This window comes from Hirundo rustica, chromosome 7 (genome assembly GCF_015227805.2).
Source record: "Hirundo rustica isolate bHirRus1 chromosome 7, bHirRus1.pri.v3, whole genome shotgun sequence".
Classification (NCBI taxonomy): Eukaryota; Metazoa; Chordata; class Aves; order Passeriformes; family Hirundinidae; genus Hirundo; species Hirundo rustica.
The window spans coordinates 24,474,124-24,498,318 of NC_053456.1; the positions used below are offsets into that span (position 1 = coordinate 24,474,124).

General features: G+C 38.5%; 1 protein-coding gene across 6 annotated transcripts in view; it reads left to right on the forward strand.

The window, feature by feature from the left end:
* The window catches only part of NBEAL1 (neurobeachin like 1), a 78,503-nt gene that overhangs the window by 33,444 nt on the left and 20,864 nt on the right, over window positions 1-24,195 (forward strand). For all 6 annotated transcript variants that reach the window (XM_040069119.2, XM_040069118.1, XM_040069117.1 and 3 more), the window contains 28 exons: window positions 46-129; window positions 1,664-1,762; window positions 1,865-2,445; window positions 3,083-3,215; window positions 3,794-3,913; window positions 5,091-5,394; window positions 6,307-6,392; window positions 6,712-6,801; window positions 8,278-8,446; window positions 9,465-9,598; window positions 9,998-10,157; window positions 10,254-10,356; window positions 11,061-11,217; window positions 11,697-11,855; window positions 12,168-12,327; window positions 12,605-12,693; window positions 13,540-14,121; window positions 14,714-14,889; window positions 15,239-15,392; window positions 16,708-16,836; window positions 17,149-17,454; window positions 17,556-17,705; window positions 18,622-18,779; window positions 19,239-19,363; window positions 20,199-20,325; window positions 21,399-21,547; window positions 22,386-22,519; window positions 23,213-23,314. In XM_040069119.2, the coding sequence (XP_039925053.1) occupies window positions 46-129; window positions 1,664-1,762; window positions 1,865-2,445; window positions 3,083-3,215; window positions 3,794-3,913; window positions 5,091-5,394; window positions 6,307-6,392; window positions 6,712-6,801; window positions 8,278-8,446; window positions 9,465-9,598; window positions 9,998-10,157; window positions 10,254-10,356; window positions 11,061-11,217; window positions 11,697-11,855; window positions 12,168-12,327; window positions 12,605-12,693; window positions 13,540-14,121; window positions 14,714-14,889; window positions 15,239-15,392; window positions 16,708-16,836; window positions 17,149-17,454; window positions 17,556-17,705; window positions 18,622-18,779; window positions 19,239-19,363; window positions 20,199-20,325; window positions 21,399-21,547; window positions 22,386-22,519; window positions 23,213-23,314 (4,920 nt within the window). The remainder of the gene's footprint in view (window positions 1-45; window positions 130-1,663; window positions 1,763-1,864; window positions 2,446-3,082; window positions 3,216-3,793; window positions 3,914-5,090; window positions 5,395-6,306; window positions 6,393-6,711; window positions 6,802-8,277; window positions 8,447-9,464; window positions 9,599-9,997; window positions 10,158-10,253; window positions 10,357-11,060; window positions 11,218-11,696; window positions 11,856-12,167; window positions 12,328-12,604; window positions 12,694-13,539; window positions 14,122-14,713; window positions 14,890-15,238; window positions 15,393-16,707; window positions 16,837-17,148; window positions 17,455-17,555; window positions 17,706-18,621; window positions 18,780-19,238; window positions 19,364-20,198; window positions 20,326-21,398; window positions 21,548-22,385; window positions 22,520-23,212; window positions 23,315-24,195) is intronic.

Sequence of the window (24,195 nt, forward strand, 5' to 3'; positions counted from 1 at the left end):
TGTCTTTGCACGTTTGTATGTGACTTCTGTACCTGCTCCTTTCAGGTGTTTCAGGGACACCTGGATTCCTTGGCAGTATCAACCATTCAGGCCCTCACAGCTGTAATGCACAAGTCTCCAGCTGCAAAGGTAACAGTGTCTATGCAGAGGGCTGTTTGCTGATTCTTGATCTTCTTTCCAGTTAGTGTTTTTATCACAATACCTTGACGGGTCTTGCTGATGGGAATGAGCACATTGTGGTCACACATTCGTGCCAGATAGGAATAGCTATAGAATGATTAGCATTCCTTATCCCTTGATATGTGTCTAATGGCTGGACACTGAGTCATCTTTCTGCCAAAACTGTAAGATCAGAGTATGATCAGCTGGAACCTCTGTAAAGGAAGTACATTGTTACTTGTCCCATGGGTATATAGGACAGACTTAGTGGGTATTTGCAGGAATTCTCTGGCACCTGTTTTGTTGTAGCTTCACATGGCTTTAAACTAAGCCAGGACAGTATTGCTATCCAGACGATGGTCATGCCATTGTCCTGTGCCCTTCCTTGGTAGTTATTCTTGTGATTTGGTAAATGGATAGGTTGTGGATAGTTTGTGGTTCTGACTGGAAGCTAAGCCCGTGGAAAAACATTATATTTATTCCTGGATTGCTGAGTTAATTAAATTTAACCCTTGGCTGAATGATTCCCTTGACTTGACACAGTTAAAAGGATGTGACTGTACACTGGAAGATAAAGGAGGAGTAGGAATCTTTTATTTTGTTGCTGCTTGCAGTACACCTTAAGAGAGAGACCACAGGATCCGTTATGGTCCTGCAGAGCATTACTGAAAAAGCTTATTTCTCCACTGACTCTGGAAGGCCTGGGAAGAGTTGTATGTTAGAGGTGGGGTCTAGCTGGGATTCACGAGAGTCAGAGTTTTCAGTTGTACTCCTGCTTCAATGTGTGTATTTTTCCTTTCTGTGTTTACCTAAATAATCACCTCACTTCTGCTGGAAGATATCTTCTTTAAAAAAATTTAGTTTCAGCACAGACTGTAGCCAGGAGAAGAATATCCATTCCATATGATGTGTTGGCTGTTTAATAATTAAACCATAAGTGGATACTACCACTTGAACTTCGCTGATTGATTTTTTTTTTTTTTTTTTTCTTGTAAAGTCAGTTAGTTTTCAGGAAAACTTCCTTGGAACACTTCTCTAATTTTGTAAAGTGTTTAGGATGAGTGGTTTTTAGTCTGGTCTAGCAAAATCTTTTACTGAAAGATTTATATGTGAATACTTCTGCACTTCAATGTAAACATTTCATGCTATAGTTTGCCCTAAAAAGATGAAAAATGAAGCTATTTGTTCTTTGTGATATTAACAATATCTGGATTATACCAAAGTAGTTATATTCTTTTATAGGTAATTAATAAAAATAAAATTCTGAGCTTTTATTTATCTGTAGTGAAATGCTTCTCATCTGCAGCATTCTAGAGACAGGAGAATAAACAGGTTATCAAAAATAGATTTCTAATCTGTAATTATTACGTTCTAATTATTATTTATGTAATATTGCATTAAATTGTCTAAATTAAAATTAAAAAGTTGCTTGTCTACCTGCCGCAGTAGTCGAGCAGTTTTTGTCCATATTATTTGTTAGTGAGACTGGAATTTTTATCCTCAGGAGGTCTTCAAGGAGAGGATTGGGTATGCGCACATATATGAGGTACTAAAATCACTGGGTCAGCCGTCGCGGGAATTGCTGGAGGAACTCATGAATATGGTGAGCTGTGCTTGCTTTGGAGCAGAAATGCTTACATCTTTCTACAGTACTTCTGGCCCCGTCTTACTGTATTTCACATCCGAGTTCCCTGCTGTTTTTCAGGCTGTTGAGGGTGACCACATGGCTGTTGGGATACTAGGCATTAGTAACGTCCAACCCTTACTGCTGCTCATCCAGTGGCTTCCAGAGCTAGAATCACACGAGCTGCAGATTTTCATCTCCAGCTGGCTGAGGCGAATCTGCTGTATCGACAGACAGAGCCGCGCCACGTGCGTCAACGCGAACATGGTCATCCGTATCATCGAGACCCTCAATTCCCACTCGGCGCTCCACTGCACTTGTGCCGAGAACCTGATCGCCCTGCTGGGCTCCTTGGGGAGCCAGTCCATGGGCTCAGAAGAGCTGCTCCGGCTGGTGCGGCTGCTGCGGCCGGAGGAGCCCCGCGGCGCCCACCCGTACGTGGTGCCGGTGATGCGCGCGCTGCTGGCCATGGCGCGGAAGCAGGGCCTGGCCTGCGCCCTGCAGTACTTCGACCTGCGCCACAGCATGGCCGGCATCGCCCTGCCCCCCATCCACCGGTGGCCCGGCTCCGCCTTCTCCTTCAACGCCTGGCTCTGCCTTGACCAGGACCGGGTGGATCCCGGCACGACGGGCAAGAGCGGCAAGAGGAAGCAGCTCTATAGGTACAGTTACTGTAACTGCTACAGCCTACGGACCACAGCAGGCCGTCTGTGCGCTGTGGCACGCGGTACCCCGCGGCGCGCGGTGCTTCTGCTTGTCTTCATCGAAGGCAATGCTTAGTCTGGGAAAGGGAGAGCTTTCAGCTGTCACCACAGCCAGGTTCTGTCACACAAATAACGTGTCGTTCCTCTGTTGTAAACTCTTGTCATCTGCAGTTTCGACATCCGTAATTCCAAATTGTGGTAAGGTTCGTTGCTTAAGCAAAACAACATTACAAACCAAGACCCAATCCCTCCAATCCCCCCAGCCAAAACCAGAACAGCCTTCACACAGTTTGTTGTAAAGTTAATGAACTCTGGATTTGTATGAGAGCACAAGTGAGAAGGCACCTTCGTGGTGCTTAAGTAATGCATATTGACAGGAAAGCTTCTTGATATAATTTAGCTTTTTGGGTACTAACAGAAGCAAAAAAAAAAGGCGTTTGGTCTCTCTTTTTTTTTTTTTTTTAATAAGAGGAGTAAGAGTCACATAGTAAATATTGGACCACCGTCAAACAACTTGAGTGGATTTTCTTCTTAATGAATGTGTTGTTAGGTGGTAGTTTTGATGAGGCAAGTCCTTGATTGTGTGTGTTTGTAGCTTTTTTACAGGAAGTGGTATGGGGTTTGAAGCCTTTATTACCTGCTCAGGGGTATTGGTGGTTGCAGTGTGCACGAAGAGGGAATATGCAACAGTGATGCTGCCTGACCATTGTTTTTTTGACTCTCTCTGGGTAAGATTTGATACTGAGAAACACTTTGTTTAGGATTGTATTGTTAGCTCAGAAGTCAAAATTACGGGTTTTTTATTGTTTTACAAAAAGTCTGTTTTATAATATTGCAATAATTCATTGCATAAGAACAGAATTAATCTCAAATAATGCAAGCCATTTTCATATAGATTAGTTGCTGATTGAGCTAACTTATGCATGTGTCTTAGGCATTTTCTGTTGGTTAATAAGCTTGTTACAGCATTAGATGGTTTTTATATTAAATTAAAACAAGCATAGGTGGCTGTGGTGCTGTGTGGTAAATTAGCTGTGGTGCTGTTTCTGCCTTATCTTTTTCTATTCCTATGCTTAAGAACTGATGTGCATTACTATGAAAGAGCTGGATCTCTCTCTTCAAAAACCTGTGTATATGTAAACATTACATTTGCTACTTAAAAATGGAAGCAGCAGGTGATCTTACATTCTTGTTGATGCTTTGAATTTAAGTGCTTTCCTCACCAGCTTAGTAGAGATAAATAGTTTCATATAATCATTTCACTGCTCTTAATAATGACTTAATTGTTTTTTTCTTGCTTAACCAGCACAACATAACTATTGTTCACATGCCTGGAAAGAGGCCCTTTGGTCAGAGCCTTGTGTATATCTATGTCAACGGACAGCAGAAGGTCTCTGCCCCGCTTCGATTCCCTGCTATGAACGAAGTAAGTTCCCTTCTGAGCCATTCCCTGGTAGGATGAGCTCTCATACACCAATTAGAGTTCAGACTATTGCTAATAATATTCAGCTTTGGATACTGTCCAGAATACCATTCTGGAGTGTAACTAACCATTAAGTAACTCTTGTTTAGTCATCTTGGTTTAAGAACAAAGCAAAAAACTCTACCAGATGATATTGATTAAATCGTGGGGTTTTCCTCAAAATAATTGCCTGAGCATATTGACATAATTTATGATGACATCATAATAAATGGCAGCTCTGCCAGTAGGACTGATGTGATATTACTCAATGAGGAATATTCCCTGTTATTTTCAGTATTTTAATTTAAGTTTACTTGTGTTTTTTTAATGTTTTCTTAATATGCTAGTCCTTATTCCTTTGGTAACTGAACAAGCACTTTACATGCAGTTAATCTAACCATTTTGGATGTGTACACATTTAGCAATACACTAGCCATCAAAATGAGTGTATGACATGTTTAATTTCCTCTGTAAGCTTTGTTCATTCCTTTTAGGGAACAAATTTATATTAAACTGGCCTACAACACCCAGCATTCTTCCCTCTTTTCTAAGTTCTAATTTGGTATTTCTTAAGTATGTTGAGAAAACAGTTAAGTTGGATGCTGTAATGGTAAAATCAGTATAAAACTTAAAAACCAGAGTAAGTGTAGTTTTCATTTCAAGATAAAGCAGGTTTTCGGCCCATCTGTAGAATAAACATTATAAATCTCAAGGTAACAAAAAGCAGGGCAAGTAATCTTACCATGAGCGCCTCTGTTTGAGTGGACTAACCGGTATGAGAAATGCACAGTAGCAGATATGCTGTGCTAGTATTTTGGAGTGTAATCCAGGAGAGGAATATTTACAGAGGGGTGCCAGGAGCACTGTCCTTCCTGGCTGTGCTACTTCCAGAGGTCATGCAGCACCTGAGGTAACCAAATTGCTGTTAGCTGGAAAAAAGGGTGTTCTCTCCTGTTACGGTAAGTATATGCTCTGGTTTTTGGCCTGCTGCGATGGATTGCTTGTTTTTCAAGGTTTGACAGAACTTGTTTCTTGTGGTTTCATTTATTTTGTTCAGATTTGCTAGATGCGATCTTCAGATTTAAAGCTTAGATTTACAGTGTGTGTTTCTGTTTTCTTTCTTCCATGTACGACTCTGCAGTCTTTTACTTCTTGCTGCATTGGTTCAGCTGGTCAAAGAACAACAACTCCTCCTCCATCTCAGATACCAGATCCACCTTTTTCCTCCCCGATCACGCCCCATCGGACGTCGCTTGGGGGCATTCTCGCTGCAGGAAGTTGGGGTGGGGTGCTTGGAAAACCAGAGTTCATCACCAAAATGATCTCAGCAGGGACTCAGGACAGTGAATGGGGGTGTCCAACATCTTTGGAGGGCCAGCTTGGATCAGTTATTATCTTTCATGAAGCACTGCAGCCTTCTCAGGTGAAAGCATTATATTTAGCAGGTACGTAGTGATCGTACTGGTTTTAGCAAAGTGAAAGGAATGAGTTATAGGCAAGACCCCACTAAGCCTTGCTCTACCCAGAGACATAATGAAGCATTTACAGTCCAGAAGAGCTGCAGGGCTGACCTGAGAGGGCTTTAAAGCAAATAAGCTTAACATTTAATAAGCATGTTATGAAGTTTGATTTTAAAATATTATATTTGCATGAGCTCATCTGTTAATCATATGTGCAGACCTGCAAAATTAAAATGTTAGGTAATAATTTCACTTATTTCACAGTAAATTCTGAAATTTTACTGCCGTTTGCCTACATATGCTTACAGTTGAGACTCTAAGTATTGCCCGTATTTGTTAGGCCACTTAAAGCTGACTTATGCTTGAGGTTCTTTCCATAAGAATCGATAATTAAATGGTAATTTTAAAGAAAATACTCTGAAACCTATGTTGTACAGTTCAAACTGTGAAAACTATTAAGTTCCATAATGACTCAAGGTTGTTATAGATTGACATTAAAACGCTTGTATCATTTAAAGGAAATACTTTGTATTGCTAAAAAAAAAACTATCTTGAAGGTTACTCATTTTCTGAGCATTAAGGCTTGATGACAGATAAGTGACAAGTATGAGATAGGTATTTGTAAAGACAAACATGTGAGCTGTTTGAAGGCATAAAACCACCTCTTTGTGTAGTCTAGCTTTTCATGTAGATTGTGTTCCTTTTTAAGCAGACCCTCTGAAATGAATGATCTAAGTCATAGGAGCTCTACTTCAAAGCATGTCTCAAATAGATACAGTTCAGACTGTGCTATTTGATCTTTCAACAAGTTTGGTAGTATCAAATTTCTAAAGGGCAACATTAACCAGTGGACTCTTAAATAAATGTTATATGGTTTTATATACCTTTTATTTATAGGTCCAAACTGTTTAACTCCGTGGAAGTCTCAAGAAGCTGAAGTAGCAGATCTCCCCAATAAGGTGCTCCTTCATTATACACCAAAGGTATGAAACAGGATATCATTTCTGTTTGACTACACAGTGTGCATTACTTTCAGTGTTTGCACTGTGGTTTTTATGGGAAGATAAGGAGCAGTGAGAGCTTTCCTTACTTGTAGTCTTGTGCAGACATAGTAGGTTTGGCAAAAGGATGGAATTGTCTTGTACAGTAGAGAATGCTGAATCTAAAATGGCATATGCTATGTTCTAGGGGGTTTCATGTTGTTCAAATACTTTCATATCAACACACTGGCACAAAATCTTGTGTTTAAGCAAATGTAACTTTTTCCTAGATGATATTATGGCTTCTTCATTTGTTTAACAGGCCTGCAGAAACCCGATTTGCCTTGACCTGTCTGCAAATCTTTTACATGGAAGACTAACTGGAAACAAAGTAGTGAATTGGGACATCAAGGTAAATGTGTTGTAAAGAGGAAGAACCTAATGTGAAAATGACAGTGGTTGTGTGTGTTCATATAACCTTTGGAATGCTGGAAGTTATTATCATAATGCAAATTATATTTAACAGATGCAGCATGTTTTTATGCTGAGAATTCATGGGCTAGCACTGTAGCTGGAGTAGTGTTGCATTTACATTACATTTATTGAAAACTTGTGAGGGCCACTGCTTTTACTGTCACAGTGCATGAAGATATTTTCTGGTAGCTGACTATTTGTAATAATGTTGAATGTCTGTTGTCTATCAAGAGCATTTTTCAATCTTTAAGGAATTCTGTCATAGTTTTTTTGCTGTCATAAACTCTGAGTTAGATTAAGATTAGTAGGGTTTAGTTAACACTTGTGACTTGTCAGTAGAATACCATGATTTTTCACCCTGAGGAAAATGTATGAATAACAAAGGTCTGCCTTTTTTCCCAAGAACGGTGAACAATTGGCTGTACTGGCAAACTAATTAATAAGGAAATATTGTGGGAGCTACACTGTGCATAACCACTGTGCCTATCTCTGCAATCACTTGCTGAGCCTGATGTTAAGAAAATTCAGACTCTCGTTAGTTAATTTTGCTATGATATGAATAGTTCTGAAATACTTCATTTGTCCCCTTTGCCCAGTAGCGGGTACTTGTACTCCACAGCATTTGTCTGTACTCCAGCTGGGGAAATGAGTGAGTGTTTCTGAGTATCTTAGCAAGCTGCTCAGAGATTTTGAATTGATTTGAAGTGGTTGTGAATCACTTCTAGAAATCTTGTGATTTGAGCATACCTTACCACAAGAAGCGTTGTTTGAATAACAGAATCCAGAATCAATTAAATTGGAAAAGTCCTCTGAGGTGATCAAGTCCAACCTGTGACCAAACACCATTTTTTTAACTAGACTATGGCACTAAATGTCCAGTCTGTCCTTAAATACCTCCAGGGATTGTCGTGTGCTATCTCTGCTTGTGAGAAGGAGGGGAAAAAAGGGGATTTAGGAGACTTGAATTTTAAGGAGAGGCTTATAATTGATATATGTGTGGAGTTATTTTAAAAAACAAAATAAAATAGTATTATTTTTTAACTGCCTGAAGTTGAAATCTTGCAGGAAGATGATTCAAGCAGAGATGTGTATAATCTCATAGTCATCTTTTACTGCTTGCTGCAAGTAATTTAGAAATCAGAGAAATGTTTTTCCTGTTTTTCAAATCTGTTTAGCAGAAAATTCTTCCTAAGTTTTCCTATCCTTCAGTTTCCAGTGTTTATATGGGGGGAGGAGGAAGGAAATGTAAAAAATGTACTTTCAGAACCAGAGTTGACAGGATGGCCCATGTGTAAGTGGCCTGTGAGACATTCTGATTGGTTTGTGAGTACTCCTGTATGCTGAGTCATTTTTTGCTCCAGCTGAAGGGATTTTATTTATGCTGGTGTCTGTGCTGCCTTGTCTCTTGATTCAGGATATGATCAACTGTATTGGTGGAATAAATGTGCTGTTTCCGTTGCTGGAGCAGATCAGCTTTCTTGGTGGACAGATACCTGAGAGGTCTGAAGGAGAAACTCTGCCTCCAGAGCTAGTAACTCCTGTAGAGGGTGACTGGGTGGTGTTTTCATCCCCAAAGGCATCAGGTAACAAAGGGAAGCTTAATTTTTAAGCTTGATTTTACAAGACCTTTTTTGAATGACAGAAGGCTGTTTATTATGTGCTGGGTTTTCCAGAGCATCTGTGTAAAGCTGAAAGGCTTTTTCTGTTCCTAGATACCTGACACAGATACTGAATACCAGGAGTTCAGCACTATATAAAAATAATATAACATTTTCAAAGTACAGATAAATTTAATAGCATGATTTTTCTTTTCATGATTTACTGTTATGGGTGCCAAGGTATGTCATTGTTTTAATTTCTGTTCTGATTATTTTGAGAAATTATGTTTGATGTAAAACCTACTAATAACAACAGGAGAAGCTTTCCTACAGCTTGAGTGCTGGGTCGCACAGCCACTTGGGGACAGCAGCTTCAGAGCTGTGCTGTTTAGCCTTTACCCAAACTTATATTTACTTCATAAAATATTCAGGCTCCTACCTCTTCCACACATAGTCATATTTTAGATTAAAATAGAAAGAAGCTGAAAGGATGCTTTAAGAATCGATTTTTTTCAAAACTTTGCTAGTATTGAGAATTAACTTTGACCTTAACAAAAACCACTGAGAGGTGGTTGCAAGGGAGAATGCTACTTTTTTGTTTGTTTGTTTCAAAGATGAAATGGTGGAGTCAAGTAAAAAAATAGGTCTTTTCTGTCTCTAATTTTTTTGTATACCATGGCTAGAAAGTAACAGCTTGCAACTACAGAGGGAAAATAGCTGCAGCAAATGCAAAAGATTGTAACAAAGAAGTTTGTAACCGACAGCCATGGATAAAGCAACTGAAGTCAGGAGTGGGATCACTTTGTTCTGGAGAGGCATGGAGTGGCTATGACTCTGCACAGGAGAAAAATCTAAAGACAGTCTCCAGCTAAGAACAGGAGTTGAGAAGTTCAGGAAATAGTGAGGGATATAAATACTTGATTTTACTTTTTCCCCCTCTATTTTTATGCAGTGATCCAATGATAAACCATAAGACTTTTGCTACTGTTGTTCTGTTCTGCAGAAGCACGTCTGGAGAAGAACATAGTTGCAACTTTCATCTTGATGATAAAACACTTTATTCAGGGACATCATGTTAATCAAGAAAATCTCATTCACTCCCATGGAGTTGCAACCCTAGGAGCCTTGTTACAGAAGGTGAGCCAACTTGAGAAACATCCTTTTAGTAATGAATTTTGTGGATGAGGTCCTGATTATTTTGAAGCATAGCCGGAATGCCTGGGTCTTTAAAGGCCTCCTTAGTATTTTTTTTCTTGTGTTCTGAAAGCAAAAAGGTGTGAAAGTTGGTCTTTATCTAGGTGAAATACAATGTTTTTCTTTTTTGTTTTGTGTGTGTGTGTGTGTTTTGCTTTTTTTGATACAGATACTGTGTTGTTTGGTTATCCAAATGAGACTGCTTCTGTGTTTATTGTATTGCTTTAATGGAGCAGACATTGCTGTAGAATATAAAATAAACTTAAACTTCAATTTTTAAAAATAAAATTTTATTAGGACATTCCATATTTTGAGTCCTAACACCTGTTGTTATTTTGCAAGGTGCCAAGCATCTTAATGGATGTGAATGTCCTGATGGCTGTACAGTTGTTGATAGAGCAAGTCTCAGTAGAAAAGAACATGCAGCTTTTGCAGCAGATGTATCACCACTTACTTTTTGACTTCAGCATCTGGAACAGTGGTGACTTTCCCTTCAGAATTGGTGAGCTCTTGGCCTCGGGCAACTGTGTGAAGACACAGGACCCATCACATGACACAAATCTTTATCTTGGTTCTAAAAGAAAACTTTATGTTGTAGGACATATACAGTATCTTTCTACAATCATCAAAGACAGTAGAAGACTCTTCAGAAAGAAGTATGGTGTGCAGTTTCTTCTAGACACACTCAGGATTTATTATGGGTATGAGTTATACCTCTGATTCCTCATTTATTGGATGTGGCTTTTGGGGTTTTTTGCCATCATTCTAATGAGAAAATAGATAAAACCACAGGTTGGATTTTGATGGTTTACAAAATTGCTTTGATTTTTTTTTTTCTTTCCATGTGACTTACTACTTTTCCTTGCATTGAATTTTTATGCTAAGATTGTGTGAAGTTTGTCAGTGACACTAGGAGTGCTTGTAAGAGTAATCGAAACTACAAAATTGTAGGCCATGTGTTCAACAATGCAAATTAAGCTGTAGATCATTACGATTATAAAACACACAACATTTTAAGTTCTTCTAAATGCTTGTGGAATTTGAAGTAGGACTTCTTTAGAAATTTAAAATTTTAACCTTTCAGTGCTGATGATTTATATGTGCTTATGAATATTTTTATGTGCTTGAGGAAGATTGGCTAGAGACTCTGCTGTTTCCTGTGGGAAGTGGGAACCTGCCATCCTGACCTATATCCAGATCAGTACAAGTCTACATTTCAGGGCTTCTATAGACTTGCAAAGTCTGATCTGCTTATTACTATTCAATTGTTTGAGTTCAGTAAAAATTGAAAACTGGTGCACGATGCCTGGGTAGATGAAAAATTACCCAACTGGCACCATCAAATTGCTATTAAGGAGCCATGAAGAACTTCCTTAGGTTGCCTTTCTGGTCTGTTGGCATACAGGACTGGTTGTAAAGACAGCAGTTTGGCCCCTGATGACCTGAGAACAATACGGACATCCCTGTATGGACTGATCAAATATTTCCTGAGCAAAGGTGGAACACATGAAGAGATTCAGAGCATTGTAGGATACATAGCTGCCACCAGTGATGAGGAGCAGGTATGCAGCATGGCATGCGTTAGTAGTTTAAACTGGACATGTTTTGGTTTTGCCTCTTGGCATTTAGAAATCTTGCCATGTGTACTTTAAAGAAGGGTCAGCAAAGAAGAAAATGACCAGAAGTAAAATGTTAAATGATGCATGGTTCTGTTTAAATGTAGGTAAGATGAGGATGTGCCACTAGAAAAGTTATCTTGGTTTACAGAACCAAATGAATTGACCTTCAACTGATCAGGAATTGTGATATGGTTTCCATTTTGTAGCAGCACTTGAACTTGCTTTGTGGCTCTGCTTAATTTGATAAAGTGTTCTGTAGAGAGGAAAAAAATGTATTAAAAATTGTTTAAATGCAGTAATATTGAGCAACAAAATGTCTATTGGCCAGCAAAGGTAAAACTTAAAAACCAAGAAAATTTTCCTAAAACGAAACATGAATTCTGAATGAACTGGGGATTAATTTGGTTGTCTTAATTTTGTAGCTCTGCGGAATTTTGGACGTTCTCTTCAGCCTACTTCATTCCAGTCCAACCCCAGACCAGCTTTTTTTATTGCTCTTTGAACCAGGGAATGCTGATATTCTTTATGCCCTGTTACTGCATCAAAGATACTCTGACAGGCTTAGAGAACTTGTGTTCAAGGTAATAAATTGAATTATATGTTCCTAAATTAATCAGTTGAACATAAATTTGCATTTTTCGTTGGTCTGGCAGAAATGTATGTAATGATAAAAATACTGATCATCCGAGTTTGCTTTTTTCTTTTCTCTAATGTTAGCTAAATGGCATTGTCACAAAGGAATTAGGGATCTTTAAAAACCCAATCCATGTTGTTTGAGTTAGTTTACCAAATAAACTTTAAAAACTGGACCAGCATGTTCCATCATACACAAGTTTGAGAGATCTGGATGCTTTTTGTGTTCAATTTGTGTTTGTGTCTACTTTTCCTTTCAGATCGTGGAAGAGATGCTGAAATGTACCAAAGTTTATGAGCGGAGCAAGCACCGTATGAGACTCAGAGAAGTGGGGTACTCTGGCCTGGGGCTGCTTCTGAATGAATCCTCAGTTACTGTTTCTCTTATTAAAAACCTTCTAAACCAGGTTCTGTATGCAGGTAATTGGCAAGTGCTATGTCTGACGTTAGCACACTTCTGCTGCTCAGAGGCAAACGTGCCTGGTTTTTGTTGAGGAAAGCCAGAGATGTTACTTGTAGAGCTGTTCTGTTCAAAGTTCCCATTGATCTCAGCTAACATTTTCTTACTTCCCTGAAGTTTGTTCCTTTTACTATCCCTGGATGCAGTTAGAACTTCCAAGGCAATTTTTAAATACTTATCTATTACATTCTCTTGTGTGATATTGTTTATGATGGCTTTTTTCTTTCTTCCCTACAGATCCTGCTGTGAATTTTAAAGATCTCCTAGCTGTAGTGTATCTGGCTCATAGATCAGATATAAACATGAGAGTGATTATCTGTAGAAAGGTTAGTTGTCTTCTTTAGAACTGGAGTGCTGTCCTTCAAGCCTATAAACTGTGCAGTGTGATAACTAAATTATTTCTTTAAACCACAGTAGCAGTATGTGTTGTTACTGCTTTCTTAAGCAATTATTTATTTTAAAATTTAAAATTTAAACCCATCTGTCACTTACTGTTGAATTTTGTATACTCACGTACTTCTAAAAACCAAAACAAAAAGTGAAGCCTTTATCATGATTCTCAAATCTCTTGTATTTTCTATAGGTTTGAGATAGTAGAGTCCTTGAATTACTGAGTTTTCTCAAGGCTTGTGTCACTGGAGTTTGTACTGAATGTAGCTGTGAGGCACTGTATAGTCTATTAAGGTTTCCCAAAATGAAGAAGCGAAACTATAATGTACACTATCAGTAATCTATTAATACTGCAATTTTATTAATTTTAATAAAATTTAATATTTAACTATTTAGTGGTTCCTAATCAAGCATAATTTCTATTTGAATTTTTTTTTAGACTATAGGTGAACAGGATTATTTATTGAGATAGCTGGCTTTTGAAGGAACTGTTGCAGAATAGTTGCTGAAATACAGCAACTTACCAATATGCTGATAGCTTCTTTTCTCCCCTACTCCTGAGAATTTTTTACTTTTTTTTCTTTTTTCTCAAATAAATGGTTTTGTGAGGAAAAATTACTTCGTGGTTGATTTGCTTATTATTAGCCAATTATGACCCTTTCTACAAGGTTGTAAGAAAAGTAAAGAAGTTGTAAGATTATAAAATGTTTAATTGAAAAGCCAGATGGATGCAGGTACAAGCTAAAATTAATATGTAGATATGTGATATCTTCCATCCTTAGATTTTGCACCTTTTGCACTCCCAATTGGATGCAGCACAGCAGATTTCTCAGCAGCTGGGCTGGCAGGACACTTTGGTTAGACTATTCCTGAAAGAAAACTCAGAGGTCCGGATTGGCTTTAAGGAGAACAGGACTGATTCCTCCAGGGAAGAGGAAAAAAAGCCTCCCACTGAAGAGCTTCAGAAGCATCAAGCTGATAAGACAGAGAGAGAGAAAGCTGACAGCTTTGCATCGGTTAATGGTCTGTTTGATCGGTGGAGTTTAGAAGACAACAAATCCCTGGATGTCCCTGCCCATTTCTCAGTTATGCCGCTGGAAGATGCGTCCACAGCAGAGATGTCTTTTGGTTCGGGGGGCAGAGAAGAATTGTGGCACAGTAATCCTTCACATTTGAGTTTAGATTTGTCCAGTGTTGACTCCTATGAACTGGCTGATGTTGGGAATCAGATGACAGACAGCCAGCCCAGCACTCCCTCACCCACAGAGGGCACAAAGCCCTTCTCCGGGCAGCCTGACAGAGAGCTGGGTGTTACAAATGACACAGGCTTCGCTGCTGAGCTTTCCCTGTTTGAAAACCAAGGAGTGAGTAACTATGTGACTGGTTTCTCCAACGGCTGGAAATTTCTTTTTCTTCTTTCAATTTCCCTAATTAATGATTATTCCTTTTTTTTTTTGTCCATCCTATCATCCAACAGAAAAGTGAACAAATATGGCTCTTTTATAGTGAATAGGGTGCATTACTCCTTTTGTAATGTGTCTTCTTTTTTTGATTGTCCAGTTGGGTTAGCTTTGTTGTTTAAAAATAACCAACCAACCAAAAAAAAAAAAAAAACCAAAAAAAACCCAACCTCTCCTCCCAACCACAAGAAGCCACAAAAAAAAGAAAAACCCTGCAAACTCTCCTCTTCTGTATTTAAACATCCTTTGTCATCCAGAGGAGACATGGAGCAGACTTGATGTGAAAAAAATCAAGGGTGGCTAAAGGCAGCTTGTTTTACATCCTACAAGCAAGCTGCAGTCTTTTGTATTTGTGTTTTTGTGAGCTTTTCAATTGGATTTTAGACTGCAGAGTTTCAGATGTTGAGACATGAAAGCATAGGGGCTGTGATGAATAAGAAGTGTTTTGAAGGTTTTTTATGCTAGAAGGACTTAAATATTTACACTTCTTTTGTAGGGGAGTGATAATGAACTCATACAGTTACTTACAGACATCCTACTGTGTATAATGTGGAGAGGTATTGAAAAATCTGATGATGAGGCTTGGATTGAGAGAGGACAGGTGTTCTCTGCTCTCACCAAACTGGGGATGTCTAACGAGTTGCTGCGGCCTTCTGATGAAATAAAACTCAAGTGAGTGTACAGCTCATCCCTTTGGAGAATAAACAGAAGTGAGGGACGTGAGTGAAGCTGGGAAGGGGTGGGTGTTTCCCAACAAGATGTACTCCTCTCTGCCATCTCTTCACATACTGTCAGAAGTATATTCCAATACTTATTTAGGATTGTCTTGTGTCCAGAAGGTTTTAAAACTATCACTGTTTTCATGAGTCTTTCAATCGCTTTTATCTCATTGGCTTATCAAGAAGATGCAGTTACGTAACTGCAGACTGAGAGATTCAATTAAATACTTAATTGGATTTTTAAAAAGCCACTTACCCTTAGAACATGTAATACTTATTTTGGGATTTTGTTTTCCATGCAGCTTGCTGGAGAAGATGTTAGAATGGTCAGTCACTGATAACAGAGATTCAAAAGCTCTCCCTACACATGCTGAAAATGCCTTCAAGCTCTTGCTAATTGTGCAAGGTTTCCTGCAGGCAGAAGGACTAATTAACTCAAATTTATGGACAGAGAAGGTACAGTAACTGCATAATGGAAGTAATGTATATGGGCTGAAATGGTAACAAGAGAGCAGTTGGTCTGGACACTGTCACCCTTCTAGTCGGATGTTTTTAAACCACAGACATTACAGAGTAAGGGTTTGTAGTACAGTGGATTAGAGTGCCCCTCCGTGAATTAAAATGTGAATAGATACCACAGGGAATATAGTTAATTTTACAAATTAAATAGGCATGTAAGTGGTACTCTTTACTGAGAATCCAGGTTTCTTCAGACTGGAGAAATATTTAGAAAATGTAAAAGCTAATGAAACAGCAGCAGTTGTAGCCTAAACAGATCTTGCACTGTTTATCAGCATTTATGACTCTCTGAGCGTCCTCAATGAAAAACCAGCCAAAATTCTGCTCTTGATTGTGAGTTGGGAAATGTCACTTCTGGTTTTTGACCAGTGTTGGGGTTGTAACGCATAAAATTTTTCTCAACATGTATGTTATCTCTGGCACTGGTCATGCTTCCTTCACAGTCTGAGTTGTCGTTGCTTTTCAATAAAAGGGGATAAAGATTATATGGAAACTATCATTATTTCACTAGAAATCGTTAAAAAGTATTGTTAAGGCTACTTTCTTTGAGAAAAAGTGTTATGTCAAGAGTCATTAACATAGTAACTCCTATACTGTTCTCCAGAATGTCTGCTTGTAAGTAAACATAGTTTAAAGCTTTAAATTGCTTATTTTAAATAAGTTTCTTCTTGTTAAAAGCCTTGCCTTCTGTTGGGAATTCTAATTAGAAATGAGAACTGAAGTTCAGAGCAATGAGAGTTCTGCTTCTTGCCAACTTTGAATTGGAAATAAACAATACTGTCATAAATTATCTTCCACTGTGCCCAGGGAGAATTTAAAGCACTGTCATATCCTAAATGGGATATTTCAATCAGAATGGTTTTACATTTGAGTAATTTCTTAGAGAATATATCAAGGTGTATTAGTTTTAAACTAGCACATCTGGATAGCAAAATGTGCTGGTTTTTCTTGGGAATACCCACCTTTCACAAGGCTCATATCATTTTTGCTATCTATATACTGACAGAAAGAAGTGCCTTCTAGAGTGGAGTCTTTAACATATTCTAAGGATATGGCATTTACTGGAGTTAATTTATAGGAAAAACAATAAGCATACTCTCTCTCTCTCCCTGGTTAAGTTGCAAATATGAACACAGCCTCTTCTTCAGGTCTTTGAAATTATTGTACCTCCAGCTAGAGTAGTTATTGTTACTATTATTTCAATTTATTTTATTTATTTGAACTTTATGCAAATTTTCTGTTTCTGTAATAGCTGTTGGAGGAACTAGTGACTCTCATGGATAGCCTGTCAGTCTGGTACTCTGCTGGCCTAGAAGCAGTTAGGCTTTCACAGGTGCAAGTCCAGCTGCTCCTTGGATTCATTGCACAAGACAATTTACAGGTTTGTTGCAAATTCTTGCAAGTGGTGCTTGAGTTCTAAGGGCACATTTGATGTAACTATTGGGTTTATGGGAGAGTTGCTCATACCAGTGAGCAGACCTGTGGTAGTCCCTCATCCTTCTGTTGGGAAGATGTTTTATTGGTTCTCACCTTTTGCAAGTTTACTCTACATTCCTGTCAATGTGCACTTCCAGAGCACAAGAAAGGGGTAGAGGGCTTCTGTTTGAGGATGGGAATATGCAGGCAGGAGTGGCAGGAAAAAGATGGGTGCTCAAGGAGGATCACATTCATTTTTGGCTGTTTGTTTTTGTAGGTCTGTGCTATGGCCGCAGCCAAACTAAACACCCTCCTTCAAACCAAAGTAATTGAGAGCCAGCCTGAAGCGTGCTACCTCCTGGGGAAGCTGGAAGGCATTTTGAGTAGATCAATTGAAGAGAAGACAGAAACTTACTCATTTTTGATTCCTCTTGTTCGGACATTGGTATCCAAGATCTATGAACTTCTCTTTATGAACCTGCACCTTCCTTCATTGCCTCCTACCAATGGCAGCCCGTCTTTCTTTGAGGACTTTCAAGAATACTGCAGATCCGAGGAGTGGCAAGTTTATATTGAGAAATATGTAAGTAGTGAATTCTTTTTGTATCATTTTCTCCCTCTTTGCAGCTATTAAAGCCATTTAGAAATCATATGGTACTTTTTATTTTGCTTTGGTGGAACCAGATTATTCCAAATATGAAGCAATATGAAGAGAATTCATTCAGATATGATAATGAGCAGATGGCACTTTATTGGAAGGATTGTTATGAAGCATTTATGGTGAACATGCACAAGCGAGACCGGGAAAGAGGAGAAAGTAAGCTTAAATTTCAGGTAAGGTTTTCTGTGAATGCAAGGTTCTCTTAAAAGAACTCTCTCAAGAGAGGCCTTCTAAAAGACGGTGAAAATGAATTCCAGGATGATCCAGTTGAAGTAATTGTAAACAGGTTAATTGTGTTAAGATTTTATGGGCAGTGGGACTATATGCATTTCTAGGATATGTTTTCGAATTCTGCTCTATTAAGAGTCTTATGTGCAATCAAAGTTACTTCAGTAGAATACTCCTTCCTTTTCATACAGCAAGGTAGAAATATGCTCAGCCATAAGCTGCATCCTCTTTTACTCTGATTTGTGTTTTGAATTATTAGAACTGTTTTCTGTTATGAGCTGTTTGGGTTTTATTATTTAACCCTATGTCAGTACAATTAAAATATTTAAAACAGTGAACAGTTCTTATTAAATATGTGGAAAAATTGCTTCTAAACTAACCTTTCTATATAAGGTCCAGATTGAGTTTCAGCATTAGAGCTGACTGGTAATTACAGGAAATACCATAGTGAAGTTACATCTCTTTGCTTTCTTAATAACAAAACTTACAGGTTTATTTTATTCAAGTAGCTAAAGGAGAAATACAATGAGAGTCACATTTTAGAATAACAGAATTTAAGAAAAATTCTACCTATTATAGTAGGATTTCTAATATGGACTGCTTTTCTGATGATGAAAAACTGCTTTAGTGTGGATTCAGCATTGATAATGCTTTCTTCACATCTTTAGATCAAAGCCTGGCACAATTTCTTCTAGGTCTAAGCTGTTTTAAAATTTCTCTCCTAAGTATTACCTTAAAATTTCAGAATGTTTTATCGCTAAACCTTTTCCGTTTCTTATTGTTTTACGAGAATTCTTGGGAAGCTGTTTTTCCAAGGTGAGAGGTAATTCAGTGCTAGATGTGTTGGCAATGGTCTTTCAGGAGCACTTTGTGGAACCGTTCAGCAGAAAGGCTCGGCAGGAGAATCTGCGCTACAACAGCATGCTGAAACAGCTCAGCAGCCAGCACACAGCCACCCTGAGACAGTGGAGAGCAGCCCAGCTTTACTTGTTCTCTGAGCGTGGGCCTTGGGCTGAAAGGTGAGATTGCAGTTCCTAAACTCTGTGTGAGGCTTGCGAGGAATTTGCTCGCAGGGCTGCGTGGTGTGGTGCAGATCGGGTGGGACTGACTGCAATAGCTGGAGATGTGCGCTCTCGAGGGACAGGACAAGAGGAAATGGCCTCGAGTTGTGTCAGGGAAGGTTCTTATTAAAGTAATTTTGGGGTGATTGTGGTGGTGGTAGTTTGGCAGTTGGACTTGAGGATCTTGGACATCTCTTCCAACCTTGCTAATTCTGTGAAAATAAATACTGTTTACAAAATAGAGTGATGATCAGAGCTGCAATGTGAAATAAAGCAATAAACTGCGTTTTAATATCTTATTTTTTACAGTGTACAAGTGGATGACCAGTATTTTTCTAAACATGCACTCTTTTGTAATCAGTTCACTCTTGTAGGTCTTTATTCAGATTGTTTTTATGAATATTCTTGTTTTCCTAGGAAACAGCGTCCTGTTCACTGGAAACTTTCAAACGTGGAAAATTTTTCACGTATGAGACTAAAACTAGTGCAGAATTACAACTTCAACTCTCATCAGGATGCTAGTGACCTGAGAGATAATTTAGGTAAAGTTGTATTTGCTATCTCACTTGAGTTCTTACCAAAGAAAGATACCCACTTTCCTCTTTGTGTTTAATAAGCAGTATATGCTAGATACTTAAAGCTTGATTTTTCTTTATTTAATCTGTAGTAAAATCTATAATATGAGAGTGGTTCTTTGACCTGAAACAACATCTTCCTACTGAGAATTCTTTTTGCCCTGGTTCATTGAAATGTGGGGTTTTGTTGTGCAAAAAATAAAAGTTTAACTCCTTTGTTTTAAAATAAGAAGTCATACAACTTTCTTGTATGAAATTATTTCTTCAAGAAAGAAGCAAAGAGATCAGAGTAAGCAGTGTTTGTTCAAAGCCTTTTAGAATTTGTGACTAGGATGTGTAGATATGAAGTACTTTGTTTCAGAAGTGTCCCAAACAGCTGAGTTAGGGGTGTAACTTTAAGTTTGGTGTATTGGATATCAAGGCTCAAGCGAAAAAAACCCTCCAAAACACTCTTTTAAACCCACATAACCAAAAGCAAATACAGTACATTTCTATTAAATCTGCATGCTTTAGCAATGTCTGGAAAAACATTGCAAAATATTTAGTTGTAAGTGTCCACATCAGAATTCAAGTTAAATTTATTCTTAGATGTTGTGTTCCCTTTCTACTGTCATAATTTTCAGTGTAGTTCAAGGAGTGTTTTTAGAGTTCTGCTTAACCACAAAAGTATTAAAGAAGCCTGGTTGCTTCTTACTTAGTTAAACCAACATTCAGCTGTAGAGGATAGACTTTAGATGTACATTAGATTTCCAGAATTATAGCAGCAGAAAAAGTTCTGAGCTGTTATGTCTGTTTATGCTAGGTGTGCACCAGACACAGCCCTCTAGTGAGTCTCTGCTTCTGGAGGTGGTGAAGCAGGTGAAAGTGAGTGATTTGGAAGATGATGTTCTGGAACTACCAGAAGAAGACACGGCAGCCAGTTCCAATTTGTGAGTAGAACAGGATAAACAAGTGTCATTTGTTTTTGTGCTAGGGATAAGGAGCAAGAAACAACTTCGGGAATTAAAGAGCATCGGAAGTTTTCCTCTTTTCTTGGTCTGGCCTAAACAGTTCAATCCAGGGCAGTTTTGACCAGCAAAGTTACTGTTGGATTTATTATTGTCACCACTGAGACAAGAAAAGCCCCAGGGAAAAGAAGGCAGAGCAGATGTTTGTGAGAATCCATTAGTGATTCTCTGCTCACAGGTGGGCTGGAGCTGCAGAATTGTTGAGGCTTTTCTACTCTCTGTATTGACTGTAATTCTCAAGAGGCAATGTGCCTGTGAGGACATGGACCAGACTGGAGCTGCCTCCTGTCCGTAGCTGCCGTGATCGTGCCCTCCACTGTCAGCTGCATTGCATCAGCATCTGTGTGGTTGGCATTGAAGTGCTGGAGAGTGCCAGCACTTGTGTGTAGGAGCACTCCAGAGGGAAGGCCTGCTGTGCTTCCGTCACATCACTTGTGTGACTGCAGCCAAAAAACACGGGCAGGGAAAGGGGAGTTGAGGGAGGATAGCAAATGCTTTGCTTCAGTAATTGGACATGTCGTGTGCATGTATCTATGTGTGTCTTTGCAATGTAAGGCCAGTAGAGAGTCGGCTCTCTGGGTGATACTGTCTGATGCATTTTGTACTTTAAAGGTTATTAAATGCTTGCTGTAGATTATAGCAAAGTAACCCTGAAGATAACTTCAGTCACATGAACTGGAACCCAGCTGTGCCCTGGGCCAGAGAACTTAAGCACCTAACAATTAAATAAGAAAGGGAAGTGCAGCCTGATGTTTCTGTACTTCAGGTGAAGTCAAGCCCATTGTGCCTGAGACCAAGACTGAAGAGTGATGCTACGAAATTATGTTTGTGCTCTGGTCTGAAACACCCAAGACTGCTGATGAAAGCAGCGTTATATAATTATTTATGGTTTTAACGCCATTCAAATATGATTCTTTTCTGAACTGTACTCTTTCAAGGACCTAAGGAACAGTATAATCTACCCAACCCTGTAACACTTAGTGGTGTTTTTGCAGGGACGAGAAGGATGAGGAAAGTCAGAAAGAAAAGCTAATATTGTCTGAAGACTGTGAACTCATTACAATAATTGATGTGATACCGGGGAGGCTGGAGGTCACTACCCAGCACATCTATTTCTTTGATGGCAGCATTGAGAAAGAGGAAGGTAAGCATGATCAATACCTTTTTATTTTCAGTGTAGTTCAGCATTCTGCTTTTAGTGCACTGCTTATGTTTTGAAAACGAGTGTCCAAGTAACTGTAAAGAGACAAGTTGTTGTGCTGTAGTTAAAATTAATATTGCACTTGATGGTTAGTGGCTAACTGATCCTTTCAGAATCAAGAGTCTGAAACTGGGCTTTCTGAGCTGGTAAATTGATTAACTATTCTTAGTGTTTCTTAAAAATAACTTACTAAAAAACCTGCTGACTAAAAAAAGTTACTACCTCTAATTTGCTTTGTAAATGGCACCTCTCTGTTCTCCCTGACAAATGATGTTTTCCTCATGCATTGATTAAAAAGTACTAATAGTATGTAAACATTAATCATCTATATTGATTTAGGGAACTTCAAGAGAACATATCACAGCTGGCTATGAAAATACTGAAGTGAAATGTTAGGCAAATAATAATAAAATTTTCCAAATCAGTATACCAAAATGTTTAGCCTTTGGGAAATCTAAATATAAAAGTTGTTTGAGCCTGTTTAAGAAACCAAAAGGGGTTGGTTCATACTTTTTGTCAACAGAATACATTTATAGTGTGTCCTCAATCAGAAAGAAAAAGCAAATTCTACATTACATGGGGTATTTCTTGCTTCATTTCTTTCAGCACAATAATATCTGAAGTTAATATTTTCCTAGCAAAATGGTTAATCAAGTCAGCTACAAGACTTTCCTTTTCTAGGAGTAATTCTGATGTGATTGGACCTGACTGCACTGTGTCCATCTGAAAAGGATTTTTTTTCATGTATATTCCAACTCAGTAAACAGAGTGTTCCTCCTAGGGGTAGGCTTTGATTTCAAATGGCACCTTTCCCAAATTGGAGAGATCCATTTGCGCCGGTACAACCTGAGGAGGTCAGCTTTGGAGATCTTCCTTACGGATCAAACCAACTATTTCCTCAACTTCAATAAGGAGGTAGGGGTTTCCTAAATTTCATGGATTTATATGATGAGCGCAAGGTTAAGTTTAAGTTCAGTGATTGTATTTGAGTCAGGTGCCTTTCTTAATACTGTAATACTAATAGCAAAAAGTTTGTTTTATTTAGTCATCATGCAAGACCAGATGTAGTCTGGCATCTAGAAACTGACTAATTGTGAAAAGATAGATAAAACAAGATTCTGCATTTCCCTCCCTCTCTCTCTGTGGTACAGAATGATTATTTAACTAAAATCACATCAGTAGTAATCTAAATGTTTTGAGGCCCATCTTTTTCAAGATTGAACAAATTAATTACAAATCAAAGGGGACTTTCTTTTTCACAACAACATTGGAAATCATTGATATTCCATGTTTAAGGAGTAGTGGACTTTTTTCCCCTCTGGGTAATAGCAATAATCCTTTTTATGAGGGACTAAGATAAATTTCTTAGGGTGAGTTACATGCTAGTAGGTCAGTTTATGAACAGCTCTCAGAAAATGTTGTGTGGCTTGGTTTTGATGTGAAGGATGTCGCATCCAGCCACGTCCAAATGTTTTAAACAGCAAGAGATTGAAGTACTTGAAAGTGTGACTGTGTCCTATTCATTTCCCATTTTAATTAGCAGATAAGTTATGTAATTGTCAGCCTCAGTCTCCAGACTACTGTTTCATGAGTGCTGTTTTCTAACAGGTACGAAACAAAGTGTATAGTCGGATATTGTCGCTGCGCTCTCCAAACATTTCTGGGACCAGATCTCCACAGGAGCTTTTCAAAGCATCCGGCTTGATGCAGGTACGAGACCTCAGCTAAGTGGTCTAAAGAATTCCTCTGCTTTTTGAAGGAGTCCTCCCATGTTGACGTGGCAGCTGCCAACTTCTGTGCCTGCAGCCTGGCCCTGAACTTCCATCTGCATGCTTTTAGAATGGTTTGGTTTGTGTTTGCAGTCAGGTAAATGGGTATAGCCAGGCTCTGGTGATGTGATTGACAGGCATTTTAACGTGAATATAAAACATGTGGCAGATTTGCTTCTGTTTTTAGTCTATGATCTTGAGTGCTGTTTTGAAACTTTTTTCACTAGGTGTGCAAATAATTTTCCCTGCTATCTTTTCATGGTGGAGCGTTCAACAAAGCCCAGATGAAGATAAGTGGGAGTTAGTAATATTGGTATAAAAAGAAAATGTCAAAATGTCCGTATTACCATAAACGCAGATAAATTTTTAAATACAGTAAATGTATTTTTATCTTCCATCTCTTTATGCCGAAATGGTTTTCTCTGAGGGAGGAAACTTTACAAATAACTTCAAAATGTTGGAAATACTTTGACTGTTCTTAGTTTTCCTAACAATAAAAACTATCGAGTTGTATATTTGCACAGAGAAAATGTCATCTCTCATGACACATCTCCATCACTCTACAGACAAATACCGAGCCCTTCTGAACACAGCTATGTCTGTTCTTTGGTTTAGAATATACTAATGGAGCAACCAAAGGTGCACAGACAGTTTGGTTCACAAATTGTTACCCTGTACTGTTGATCAGTGGCAGAATAATTTATAAATAAATTTTGATCTTAGCACTCTAATGGATTTCAAATTCTATTCTTTTTATCAGTACCTGCGTACTTGCCTTCTTTTTGTTTCTCTTATTTCCTATTTTTCTTTTCCTTTTTACCA